Source organism: Ahaetulla prasina, chromosome 1, assembly GCF_028640845.1.
Source record: "Ahaetulla prasina isolate Xishuangbanna chromosome 1, ASM2864084v1, whole genome shotgun sequence".
NCBI classification, from domain to species: Eukaryota; Metazoa; Chordata; class Lepidosauria; order Squamata; family Colubridae; genus Ahaetulla; species Ahaetulla prasina.
Genome location: NC_080539.1, coordinates 308,128,217 through 308,142,904, shown reverse-complemented (window position 1 = coordinate 308,142,904; position 14,688 = coordinate 308,128,217). Strand labels below are relative to the sequence as shown.

At 35.6% G+C, this 14,688-nt stretch overlaps 1 protein-coding gene across 1 annotated transcript in view; it reads left to right on the top strand.

The window, feature by feature from the left end:
- The window catches only part of RYR3 (ryanodine receptor 3), a 343,388-nt gene that overhangs the window by 204,064 nt on the left and 124,636 nt on the right, over window positions 1–14,688 (top strand). The window contains exons 50-54 of the mRNA XM_058162131.1: window positions 2,153–2,293; window positions 2,889–3,052; window positions 4,781–4,859; window positions 9,118–9,207; window positions 10,030–10,176. Coding sequence (XP_058018114.1) covers window positions 2,153–2,293; window positions 2,889–3,052; window positions 4,781–4,859; window positions 9,118–9,207; window positions 10,030–10,176 — 621 coding nt within the window. The remainder of the gene's footprint in view (window positions 1–2,152; window positions 2,294–2,888; window positions 3,053–4,780; window positions 4,860–9,117; window positions 9,208–10,029; window positions 10,177–14,688) is intronic.

Below are 14,688 nucleotides of genomic sequence, written 5' to 3'. Positions count from 1 at the left end.
CAGAACATAACAATCAGTCTCTCTCCCCCCACCCCTCTCTTTTTCCCCTTACTTACAGAAATATTCCAAGGTTTTAATTCTAAATATTTTCATCCCACATTCTTGAGTTAGTAGGCTTTTGGTCATTCTTTTCTCAGTCTTGAGCTCCAGGAATCTAGTTAGCAATAGCAATAGCATTTAGACTTATATACTGCTTCACAGTGCTTTACAACACTCTCTAAGCAGCTTAAAGTCCCTATTGCCCCCAATAATCTGGCTTCTCATTTTACTGACCTTGGAAGGATGGAAGGCTGAGTCAACCTTGAGCTGGTAAGAATCGAACTGCTGAACAGTTGGCAGTCGACAGAATTAGCCTGCAGTATTGCATACTAACCACTGCACTGCTGCTCTTATATAATGCTTTGGTCTGGGCTAAGAGTCATTACTTTCTGCCTCATCAGCCCTTATATTAGTTAGGAAAGCAACTATAAACTGTAAACAATGCAGCTCTCAGTAAAACCAAAGTAAGGAATTAGAAATCATCTGTCATAAGATCTTTTCTTTCTTTAACTCTGTTAAGGGATCACACACTCTCTGAAGTAGCAAATCTGTAACTGGGAGGTCTCTTGGGTTTCACAGCTATTGCTTATCCAGCAGGTGAAGGCTGTGGCCAAAACCTTTGCCCAGCTTTGGCTGGTGCTTCCCTTGCATCCGTTTTTGAAACAGGATACCTTGACAATAGTAACGCAAGTCTTGATCACTTCAAATTACTGTACTGTACTTTATATGGGGCTAAATTTGACAACTACTTGGAAGCTGCAATCGGTGCAAAAGGTCACTGTCTAACAGCTGAGAGTCAGTTCAGGCATGTGACACTAGTTTTGTGAGTCCTCCATTGTTTTTTGGTAGAGTTCCAGATAGAGTTCAAAGTGCTGGTTTTAAACCTATACAACTTGGCTTCCGCTTACTTTCAAACCATCTCCTTCCCTTCCCTTTCCCATTCTCCCCTTCTGTGTATTTAATCCACGGTAAAATGTCCTACAGTCCCTAATCACACCCTAAAATTATTTGAGTTGGGACCTAGAAAAGATCAGTGGCTATCCTATTATTATGAAATAATCTGACTCTGGAGGTCTGGACTTTGTCACGTTACTATCAACCAGGAGGCTATTAACAGTTCAGCAGTCTTTTGGAGGCTAATTGCTTGCTTGATTTTTCGTAATAGGAATTATGGAAATGGCTGCACATGTGGTTATGAAAGGTTTATTTTAATATAAATGTTATCACTTTGAATTTTATTATGTAGTTGGTTTTGTTGAATCTGGATCACATGGCTGTATATGACCAATTTTGACTGATTTCTGTAGAGGAAACCAAATATTAAAGAGTCATTTTGTCAGATATAGGCACAGTTCAACTGACTTCAACAGCATTGCAATGTAATTTATTCAGTTTTTCCCTTTCACAGTCCATATATTTTGCTATCTACAATGAAGCTTTGCATTATTTGAAAGCTCTTCCATTCACTGAAGGTTTTGACATGTAGCATGTTCAGAGCCCTCTGAATGAAAAAGATTAAAGAGATTCTTCTGAACCATAGAGCGTGGACCATAAGATAGATAGCTGCAATAGGGATGATGTTGATTAAAGTTTGGGTGTCTGAGATGCGCATATGTATTATCTGCAAGAGCAAAAATATATTTTGCAAGATGTGACCCATTTAATTGAGACAAATTTTGAATGTATGAACAATTGAAAAAGTTTAATTCATTTCTTCACAACAAAAGTTCCATTGCTTTCCTTCTCTCTGTGAATTAAATGTTAGATGCATATAAGGGACAAGAAAATATCTGATTTGCCAATAAAATCTATTTTTTTTTACTGATAGCAACAGTTGGGTTACATTATTATCCAGAAAGTGTTGATATCCATAGTGTAATATAAATCCAAGTATTACCCTTCTTTATGTTTTAGAAAGTGCATTGAAAGGCAATATTCCAAATGTTTTTCAATGTATATTTGGTAAAAAGTACATTATTTGTATAAGTTAATACTAGATTTGTTACATAAAGAATAAAAGGTCATAATTTGCATTATATCATAGCAATACATACTGTATTGATTTTCAGTTTGTTTTAATATATTTTTAAATGTATTTTTATGCTGTTTACAGCTTTTAACAAATCACTATGAGCAATGCTGGAAATATTATTGCTTGTCTTCAGGATGGGGCAATTATGGAACAGCAGCTGAAGAAGAATTACATTTGACTGAAAAACTTTTCTGGGGAATATTTGATTCCCTCTCTCATAAGGTAAACATAAAACTTCAAATTAAAAGGCATTGCTTGAATACATCTACACCAATATAAGCACAAATATACCTAGAAATTTTTTTCCTGTTTATATCACATTCACAATCTATGAGAACATAGTGATTAATAAGAAATTAGATAATAGCACTTTTCCTCTACTACCGTATGTCAGATACATGCTGGGCATTGTTAAATCGGATGCTTCTCCTATGCAAACATACAATTTTCTACTATCCTTATTTTGGCCTTTCATGAGAAGTGGAAAAACAATATTTTCCCACTTCTTACCACATGTAACTTACACATGTGGTCAGAAAAGTACCTTAGATTGATAGGAAAAAGTTAACACAGTCATGTTTCACTCACCTACAGTAGATTGTATCAGAACAGGTTTTGTTCAATTCAACCTATTGTAACACAGAGAGAGACATACACACACATTCTTATTTTTCTTTCTTTTTCTAAAACGTGCTTCTCCATTTACTATCAGCATCTACTAATGCTGCTTCTACAGGGCTTTTTTTTTTTTAACCTTAACTAACACTTTGCATGTTTTTTTATTGGACTTTCCAACCAGTTCCTATCTCTCCTGCAGAAGTATGATCCAGAGCTCTTCCGAATGGCCTTGCCTTGTTTAAGTGCAATAGCTGGGGCTTTGCCACCAGATTACTTAGACACTCGAATTACCTCATTTCTAGAAAAGCAGACGTCAGTGGATGCCGAGGGAAATTTTGATCCCAAACCTATCAGCACAGTGAAGTGAGTCATAATCTCTTTCCTTTTTCTAAGGATTCTTATTTTGTTATTTAGCACTGCTAAGAAATACACTGATTCATTAACAGAATGTAATACGGGCCTCTGTAGCTCAGGCTGCTAATGCAGTCTGTTATTAACAGCAGCTGCCTGAAATTACTGCAGGTTCTAGGCCCACCAGGCCGAAGGTTGACTCAGCCTTCCATCCTTTATAAGGTAGGTAAAATGAGGACCCAGATTGTTGGGGGCAATAAGTTGACTTTATATATAAATATACAAATAGAATGAAGACTATTGCTAACATAGTGTAAGCCGCCCTGAGTCTTTGGAGAAGGGCGGGATATAAATGCAAATTAAAAAAAAATACGCAAGTTCAAAAATATATTGTTAACTTGATTTTGTTGTTCCACTGAGTTGTGTATAGTCTGTTTTTCCTCTGAAATATGAATACTAACTGATCAATTGGTGAGTGGTGATTGTGGTGTAAATATAAATCTAGGATAAGAAAAGACTATGGTTTGGGTTCCAATTCCCATCAGCCCCTGCTAGAATGGCCAAAGGCAAGGGTTTGTGGATTGTAATTTTAAAAATTTGGAGGACTCTAGATTGCCACCAGCTGGTCAACCCTTTAATCTGGAATAGAATAGTAATTGCAAAATGCAACTGTAATATTTATCTTTCAGCCTCTCAATTTTTTTTTTAAATTTACATTTATATCCCGCCCTTCTCCGAAGACTCAGGGCGGCTTACAGTGTGTAAGGCAATAGTCTCATTCTATTTGTATATTTACAAAGTCAACTTATTGCCCCCCCAACAATCTGGGTCCTCATTTTACCTACCTTATAAAGGATGGAAGGCTGAGTCAACCTTGGGCCTGGTGGGATTCGAGCCTGCAGTAATTGCAGGCTGCTGTGTTTTAATAACAGGCTATCTTACAGCCTGAGCCACCACAGCCAATGTAAGTCACACTGTAATATGTAACTAAGAATTAGCATTAATACTTAAGTCACATATTTCTTAATCAAATTTATACTAGTACAAAGTTTTTAATGCCTGGAGTCACTTTGTTTGTTACATTTATTATTATTTGTTAAATTTATTTGGTACCTGTCTTGCCATGGGGCTACTCTATGCAGTTTATAATAATAAAAAGGAAGAAAATGAAAGGAGTGTAAACAGAAGTAAAATAATAGAACAATAAAGGAAACAATGAAAAAGAACACAATAAAAATATATCAATATGATAAATCAAAATATGGCTGGATGGATAGCAGAGTTCAAGGAGGGGAAGTGTGCCATCAATTCAGCAGCCACTCAAGTGTAGAACTGCCCATTTGGTCTCCAGGCCAAATAGCAGAGCTGGCTGTTTCCATGGCTGAATTCCATGCTGGCTGAATTCCATGCTGGCTCAGGAATTCTGGGAGTTGAAGTCCAAAAGTCACAAAGGGGCCATTTTTCCCCACCTCTGCCTTAGACGGTAAAATGTTCCAAAGGGAAGGCACTCCACTTTGTTAGACAGCGGCATATACATTTGTTTGTTTGTTTGTTTGATAAATGAATAAACTGTAAACAGAATTGTAAGAACAAAACAATTTTTAATATATTTAGTGAGGGCATGATTTAAACTCATATTTGTATAGATTGTTCTGTTTGTTTTGGAAAAGAATGGTATGAACTGGTATGGTATTACCTAACTGAAATAAGTTACATATAATATATCCTTTTGGTTTTTAGTTTTATACTTCCTGAAAAGTTGGAGTTTATTGTCAACAAGTATGCTGAACATACTCATGAAAAATGGGCCTGTGACAAGGTATGGATTGTTATAGTTCCAACAATTGCCAGAAAAGAACAGCCATCACTCAAAGTGAATTTTAGAAATGTGTTCAATTTGTTTCCATGGCTCTGAGACTATAGCACAGCATATATTTCTAGCAATGTCTTTCCCACAATCTTTTTTCCCGTCCCCACACTTGTAGGTTTCCTGGCAGCTTTTTAAACTATTATAAATTGTCATTAGATTAGAACATGTGCATTTCAATTATAGCAATTGGAAGGCATTTTTACTTACATGTCTTTTTTAAATAATTAGATGAATTAAGAGCAGGGGTAGGAAATGGAAATCAAATTTGCACCACATTTGGAAGAAGGATGAGCCATTGTAAATGTATGACCGGAGCTGGGCATTTTTGGCTTTTAAAAATGTGCTTGTCTATTCAAAAGCTTACATTATTCATCTATTTAACACCTCAACGTGACAGAGGGTTTTAACTTTCAGCATTCCAATGGCCACAGAACGGACATTCAGGGACCAGAGATTTTTTTCTGACTTATCAATGTAATAATAATAATAATAACAACAACAACAACAACAACAACAACAACAACAACAGAGTTGGAAGTGACCTTGGAGGTCTTCTAGACCAACCCCCTGCCCAGGCAGGAAACCCTACACCATTTCAGACAAATGGTTAATAATAATAATAATATTTTAATTTGTATACCGCCCTTCTCCCGAAGGACTCAGGGCGGTGAACAGGCAAATAAAATACAAACAGAAACATACACCATAATTAAAACAACCCTTAAAAAACTGATTCAAGTATGCCAGAAATTTAAAATAACATTACACCCCATACAAATTACAACAATTTAAAACCCACAATTAAAATTTAAAATTTAAAATCAGGCCAGTCCAGCCATATGGAATAAATAGGTTTTAAGTTCGCGGCGAAAGGTCCTAAGGTCAGGTAGTTGTCGAAGCCCGGGGCGAAGCTCGTTCCACAGGGTAGGAGCCCCCACAGAGAAGGCCCTCCCCCTGGGGAATTATCCAACATTTTCTTAAAAATTTCCAGTGTTGGAGCATTTACAACTTCTGCAGGCAAGTTGTTCCACTGATTAATTGTTCTAACTGTCAGGAAATTTCTCCTTAGTTCTAAGTTGCATCTCTACTTGATTAGTTTCCACCCATTGCTTCTTGTTCTGCCCTCAGGTGCTTTGGAGAATAGTTTGACTCCCTCTTCTTTGTGACAACCCCTGAGATATTGGAACACTGATATCATGTCTCCCCGAGTCCTTCTTTTCATTAAACGAAACATACCCAGTTCCTGCAATCCTTCTTGTTGTTTTAGCCTCTAGTCCCCTAATCATCTTTGTTGTTCCTCTCTGCACTCTTTCTAGAGTCTCAACATTTTTTTACATTGTGGCGACCAAAACTGGATGCAATATTCCAAGTGTGGCCTTACCAAGGCATTATAAAGTGGTATTAACACTTCACGTGATCTTGATTCTATCCCTCTGTTTATGCAGCCCAGAACTGTGTTGGCTTTTTTAGCAGCTGCTGCACACTGCTGGCTCATATCTAAATGGTTGTCCACTAGGACTCCAAGATCCCTCTCACAGTTATTACTATTGAGCAAGGTACCCCATATCCGGTACCTGTGCATTTTGTTTTTTTGGCTTAAATGTAGAACCTTACTTTTTTCACTGTTGAATTTCATTTTGTTAGTTAGCGCCCAATGTTCTAGTCTGTCAAGATCTTTCTGTATCTTGAGCCTATCTTCTGGAGTGTTGGCTATTCCTGCCAGCTTGGTGTCATCTGCAAATTTGATGAGTTCCCCATCTATCCCCTCGTCCAAGTCATTGATGAAGATGTTGAAGAGTACTAGGCCTAAAACAGAGCCTTGGAGTACTCCACTGCATACTTCCCTCCATGTGGATGTAGTTCCATTAAGGACTACATGTTGAGTGCGGTTGGTCAGCCAGTTACGAATCCATCTGGTGGTGGTGCTGTCTAACCCACATTTTTCTACTTTATCTAGTAGTAGGTTATGGTCTACTTTATCAAATGTTTTACTGAAGTCCAAGTAAATTATATCGACAGCATTCCTTTGGTTTACTAATTTTGTCACTTTGTCCAAGAATGCAATAAGATTAGTCTGGCATGATCTGTTTTTGACAAATCCATGTTGGCTTTTGGTTATTACTTTGTTTGCTTCTAGGTGTTTGGTGATTCGTTTCTTGATTATCTTTTCCAGAATCTTCCCTGGTATTGAGATCAGGCTGATAGGCCTGTAGTTTCCTAGATCTGTTTTTTCTTTTCTTTTTTGAAGATGGGAACTACATCATCTCTTTTCCCGTCCTCTGGCAGCTCCTCTGTGCTCCAGGATCTTTGAAAGATATAGTTCAGTGGTTCTGAGATCACGTCTGCCAGTTCCTTCAAAACCTTGGGGTGTAATCCATCCAGTCCTGGTAATTTGAACTTGTCTAGGGTAGACAGGTGTTCACTTACCATTTTCTTCCCTATTTTAACTTGTGTTTCTAATCTGTTTTTGTTTTTGTGGTGCTGTTTTTGATAGGTTGGATTGTTTTTTCCTTTTGTGTAAAGACAGATGCAAAAAATGAGTTAAGTAGATCTGCTTTCTCCCTGTTGCTTGTCATCACCACTTTCTCCCAGCAATGGGCCAATTGTTTCCTTGATTTTTTTCTTGTTTTTAACATGTTGGAAGAAGCTTTTTTTGTTATTTTTTACTTTTGTCGCTAGCCTTTGTTCATTGTCAGCCTTAGCTTTCCTCACTTCATCTTTACAGGCTCGGGCTATTTGCTGATATTCTGCCTTAGTTATTTGCCCCTCTTTCCATTTTTTATACTTGTCCTTTTTGTCTTTCAATTTGTCAGATAGTTCTTTATGCATCCACGTGTTTGTTGTTTAATGCATTGTTCTTTAAAATGAAAGACAAAAGCATATTAATAGACTGACTTCTTTAAACGTGGTCAGATAGATACAGAGCCTCCTAAATTGTTTTTTGTTGCTATTACCTTTGCTATTGGTTAGCAGAGCATTGACATAACTCAAGATCCCTTTTGATATTAATTAAGGATGAGGAGGGGAGGAAACAATTGTATTGTGGTTGCTACAGAATCAGTTTGATCTTGTGATTAAGGCATCAGGAGACCATGAATTCTAGTTCCGCCTTAGGCACGATAGTCAGTTAGATGACCTTGTGCCAGTCACTCTCTCTCACCCTAACCCACCTCACAAGGTTGTTGTTGTGGAGAAAGAAGAAATATTAGGTATGTTTGCCACCCTGGGTTATTTATAAAAATAATAAAGACGGGAAATTAAATAAATGAACAAATAAATGTCGTAACTATATAAAGTTTCTGACCCACATTGAGAACTCTAATTATCTATAGTTTGAAAAAGTCTCTGTGTGCATTCTGAGAAATGTTTATGGGCTGAGGAGGAAGTCAGCTGTCCATTACTATTCTCCCTATGTCAATATAGATATTATTCAAATAAAAATCTGGTTTGTGCTTTTATTTTTCTCAATTTTGTTTTGTTGCCTTAATTGCCCTTTCAATAAAGTTATATAGTGCTTTGAAATGTTCTTTTCGTCATCAGAGACCAATCTTGAATTTTGATGTATATAAAGGATTTATATTTTTCAAGTACAGCAGAGATGAATTGTCCTTAAATGGCTAGTTAATTCTTATCCTTTCAGCCTGCCCCACCTGTGATGCAAATTCTATGTTGCATACCTGTTTTTCAGCCAATCTCTTTAACTGTCACTCTTGCAAGTCCCTTTTTCATCCTATTTGCTTGCTTTGATTAGTCATTTTTCATTATTGTGAGCCATGTAGAAAGCATGCTGAGGGACAAAAACCAGAATTAGGCTCCAGACAGCACAATCAAGCTAATAAAAATAATGTTTCCTTATAACCAGAATGTTCTTCTAATTCACATAGGATTCTCCTCACTGATTGATGTATAAATCAAAGAATAATGTTGGGAGAAATTTTATAACAATCCATCTGTGTGATGATTTTGCTTTCCAGTTTTATATATGAGATTATTTACCTGCCCATGTGATCTGTATAATACTGATAAGAGCTTCTTTTTCTATGAAGCCATTATTGTCAGATGTTTGTGCTTTTTTCTAGTCATACACAGGCCAGCAAACATGGTCTTTTCCTACTCATTAAAGAGGCATTGTATGTTAATGACCATTACGACGGACAATTAATTCCTGGAATTAATTATGCAGTGTGGATTATGCTTTTATTTCCAGAGTAATTGTGGATGGAAATATGCTCCATTACTTGATGAAAATATAAAAACACATCCTTTAATAAGACCTTTCAAAACCTTGATTGAAAAGGTAATGAAGATGAATTTAAATGTTTTTTCCCAGGCAAATATGGGGTACAGTTTGCATTAATGTTCATCAGTGTTCCATTTAATTTGTCAATGGAAATAAAAATCTGAAAATGTAAAATGACCAATTGGTTAAATTATAAATGAAAATGTATTTTTTGTATTCATTTTCTAAACACAGACATACGTGTATGTGTGTGTGTTTGTATGTGTGTAAATTTTTAGTAGACATGACTATTGCCAATGATCTTAATTTGGTCCATACTTTAATATGAAATGACTTAATTAATATTCCTGGAATTAGAATATAATTATCTTCTAGTTTTCATTTTACTTGATATTGCAGTGCTATTTTTCAAATCCGTAATACATACAAAAATGCTTATATTATAGTACATAATATTTTTAAAAGATATGATATAAAATACTTTGCGAACACCCATATGCTAGAAGGAAAAGAATAAAAACATGGTGGTATTTTTGTGCTTATAAAATTATGCATAAAAGGTTTTGTGCAGTTTTAAAGAAAAAGAAAATGAACTTGAGATAATGTTATTTATTTCCCAAGATCATCAGTAGCTGGTATGGGAAATTAATATCTCAAAATCAACCTTGAGATCATGAGAAATTGAGCAAATGTTCCAGTGAATTTTGGCTCATGGAGCACAAAACATGTGTGTCTGTGTGTGTGTGTGAGAGAGAGAGAGAGAGAGAGACAGACAGACAGACAGACAGACAGACAGTTGACTGCAAACTGTCATGTTTATTCCTGGGGGGAAATATTTTAGATTTTTTTTTCTACATGAAACATAAGATTTTTTTAAAGGAAAAGGAAATCTATCGATGGCCTGCCAGAGAATCTCTAAAAACCATGTTAGCAATGGGATGGAGTCTCGAAAGAAACAAGGATGGAGAAAACATGACTCAGCAACGTGAAAATGAAAAGCTCCGAAGCATATCACAATCTAGCCAGGTAAAGTAAAAATAAAGCAAAATGTAAGATTCCTGTTTCTTCAGAACTAATGTTACTTTTTTAAAAAAAATTTGTTGGAGGGAAGGGAGAGTTTTATTATTCAATCTTTGAAAATGCCCAAAATGTGTTAAATTCATAGATCTTCATACTTATAAAAATATAATTTCAATTGATCTAAAATAGGTAATTCAGTGAAATTTTATTACATTTTGCAGCATTTTAGAACAGCAAGAATCCATATGTGATAGTTTTATGAATATATATGAATCAGTATTTGCTTGAATAATTGTTCAACTCAATGACAATGATTAAAAGAATATCAATTACTTAGAATGATATTATTTTCCCTCTGTGTGCTGATATCTGAAAGAGAAATGCATTAGATTAGCTTAGCCAGGTTTATGCCTTTTATATATTTAGTGACTACTTGGAACTCTGCAAAGTTGCAGAATAAAACAACGCCTGCTACTGCAACTATATGCTAAACCTCTGCAGGACTCTTGTGATAAGTGGGTATGTTAGGAGAGCACCAGAAACATTAAGGTGAAATCCCTGCAATTCACATTTCAACAGTTCTTTATCTCACTAAAACTCTGGGTGGGGGTCTCAGTGGTTAGAATGCAGTATTGCAGGCTAATTCTGCTGACTGCTAGGAGTTCAATCCTGACTGTTTCAAGGTTGATTCAGCCTTCAATCCTTCCGAAGTTGGTAAAATGAGGACATTATGCTGGGTGGCAATAATACAGCCCTCTCTGTAAACTGCTTAGAGAGGGCTGTAAAGCACTGTGAAGCGGTATATATGTCTAAATGCTATTGCTATTGCTAGAGTTAATTTCTAAAATAATTTCTTAAATCTAATCAACACTCTGTCAGAGTTCCAAGTAATACACCCATAGCAAACAAAACTCTGAGGCAGGTAGATTCCTCAAAGAATTGTTTTATTGGATATATCATATCGGCACAGTTCTGGTGAAAACCGGCTCTGAAGGTTTCCTCAGTTTTCACCTAAATAAAAGTAAAAGTTTTTCCCCTTCCCCAAACAATCAGTCACATGATCCAATCAAGGCACTGTCTGGTTGCCTGGTAATGTCACTGTCTCTGACTAGGTGTGAGGATGTCCTTGGTTCCCAGGAGAAAGTATTTTGCTTTGGCTACAAAACCCCAGCTATCTCTATTTCCCCCTCCCTATCCCTCAGTTCCAGTGTGGCAACACTAAAGCCTCAAAATAGCTTCGGTCAGGTCAGCTTCAGGGTTGACACACTCCTTTAACTTTACCTATGGTTATGAAGTCAGACAATGAATTAGCAGAAATCAATTAGCAGAAATGATAAAGCCTACCACTAGTAAATCTTGCTTTACTATATAAACATGGAAAGATTCAAAGTAGCAAAATATAGGAACAACCTTTTTCTCTTAGTGCCCCAGAAGCCAGCCTATTGACTTCTGGGGTTATTGCTTCTTATTGTTTTTATATTGAGTTTTTATCTTTGTCAATTGCCCGGAGTCACTGAGAGTGAATTGGGTGGCCATATAAATTTTCTAAAATAAACGATCAACAATGAAAAATTGAGCATATCAAACTCAAATCAGATTTTTTATTTATTTATTTTATGTATTTATTTCATTTATTTATTATTTATTTATTTGTCAACAAGTACAAGGAAACAAGTAACAGTATAAACATAAACATGGACATAGAATGATTACATATAAATGGGGACAGTAGGAGAGGGATGGTAGGCATGCTGGTGCGCTTATGCATGCTCCCTTAGCGACCTCCTAAGAAACATGAAGAAACACTGGAGAAGAGCCTAATGCTGGGAAACTGAGGGCAAAAGAAGAATGGGATGACAGAGAATGAGGTGGCTGGATGGAGTCACTGAAGCAGTAGGCATGAGCTTAAATGGACTCCAGAGGATGGTAGAGGATAGGAAGGCCTGGAGGAATGTTGTCCATGGGGTCGCAATAGGTTGGACATGACTTCGCAACTAACAACAACAACAAAGAAACAGAAAGGTCCACGGTAGACAGTTTAAGGTGAAAGATATGGGGATTAGTAAGACTGACAACAGGATCAGGTAGAATGTTCCAGACATTTACTATTCTATTGCAGCAGTCATATTTCCTGCAATCAAGATTAGAGCGAATTACATTGAGTTTGAATCTCTTGATAGCCCTTGTGTTATTACGGTTGAAATTAAAATACTCATGTACAGGTAGGACGTTTTGGTAAATAATCTTATGAACTAAGCATAGGTCAAAATGTAGATGATGTAGTTTGAGGCTTTCTAGACCTAAGATTAATATAATCTTATTATAATATCCAATGGAATTCTGGTGGTATAGGAGAGTTTATTTCGGGCAGAAGTTTTGAGTACTCTTCTAGTAAAATATATCTGGACCCTCTCTAATGTATTGATGTCTGAAATATAGTGAGGGTTCCAGGCAGGTGAGCAGTATTCAAGTATAGGTCTGGCAAAGGTTTTATATGCCCTAGTTTGAAGTATAGCGTTACCAAAGAGAAAACTTCGTAAAATAAGATTGACAACTCTTAATGCCTTTTATGCAATGATGTTACAGTGAGCTCTGGGGCTTAGATCTTTTGAAGTGAGTACTCCTAGGTCCTTGACAGAGTGTGGGTCAACTTTTAGATCATTTCCAACCAGCAAATATTTGATGTTCTTATTTCTATTGCCAATGTGCAGGACTGAGCATTTGTTAGCAGAGATTTGGAGTTGCCAATTGTTTGACCATTCATATATATATAGTTTATATTTTGAAGGGTAGTAGAGTTGTTTGTGGTGTTGAATAGTTTAACATCATCAGCAAAGAGGACACAGCTGCTTACAATTTGATATAAAGCAGAATCAGTGTTGGACCTAGAATGCTGCCTTGGGGAACACCGCTGTTAACAGGTGCACAATTTGATAGGGCACTGCCTGTTTTGACCACTTGTTGCCTGTTTAACAGGAACACAGCTATCCAATTATGCAGGGGTACAGAAATGCCATAAGATTTTTAGTTTCAGAAGCAGTTTGTCGTTTGTTAACATTTTATATATTAGCTGTTCTATACAATTGCTAAAACTCATTAAAAGAAACTGAGGCTCCTGTTCCTACATAATATTTAAATTTCTGACTTGACAAGGATAAATGAATCATAAATTACATGAGTAATTTTGTATTTTTTTAAAGAAGTCTATAATTAAAACATATTCATTGAGGTTACATAGTCGTTATACAATTGAACAGGACTTTGTCAAGGCTTTGTCTCTACAGTTTATTTATGTAATGTATAATTATGACCATTTCCCATGTCACTGAAAGATAATCAGGCAACTGTTTTTTGCAAAAATGGGAAAACTTTAGTTTGTTGCAATGTCAATATTCATACATTGACATGAAATCGCAAATGTCTACATAACCACATACAAATTTCGCAGCTAAATAGCACAGTTGTAGTACAGCAAACTATCTACTGTGTTTCAGCAAAAAGGAAATAGTTTATTTAAATGGAGATAATTAATTCAGGAACATTTGCTCACAGTAAATATTATATGGTTTGTTTATCAAAAATACTGAACAAAGAGAAAACAGCTAATTTAATATACCAATCTTTAACATATGGACTGGTGTATGATTTCTTTTAAAACTCCTACCACATACAGAAAAAGAGGTTAATGAAAACATTAACCTCTTGGGAGTAATTTTATAATAATTGCTATTAGATATACACAACCATTTTAATAAATTTAATTGTTTAATATTTCTTTTAGCATTGTATCCTGCTGGAATTTGGTGACCATCAGTGTTTATTACTCTTCTAATATTTTTGTCAAAACAAAGATATTATATTTTTTCCAAACATTTAATATAGATTATCCAGTGAAGATATGCATGCCTTCCATTGCTTTTTTCCTTTAATTTTTTCTTGTAATTAAACTTCTTTTGCATATTGTATGTCCTAAATATTGCTGACATCAAGATTGAAAAGTTGATATTTTTTGGATTTGATTGTACATAAGGGATGGGATGGAGAAATATCTGTTTAACCTTATAGGAGTTTAAGAATTACTACATTAGTTTATACTTTTTGTGATGATTGTTTGGAGTTACGTAGTTATATATATATATTTTCTTTTCATTTTCTTTATTATATTTCTTCCTTTTCTTTATTTCTTTTTGTCTTTCCTTGTGATTTTATAGTTTTGCTATTCTTTTTTATTTCTTTAAGCTTAGTTTATATTAGTTATTACTACTACAACCAAAATCCTTAATAAAATTATATGTAGAAGAACTGGAAAGACATAACAACATGCAATCTGCCAATGAAATTCCAGTCTTAAGTTCAGTTAGCTAACCAGTTTTACTTTTTTAAAAGCTAGTGTCAACTGCTCAGATCTGCTCCTTATTTCAATGTCTCTTTGCCACTCAAATCATTATCATGTTCTGCCAAAGAACCTAGAAGGATTGTGAATTGTATAGATTTTAATGCATGGCAATTATTAAGGTC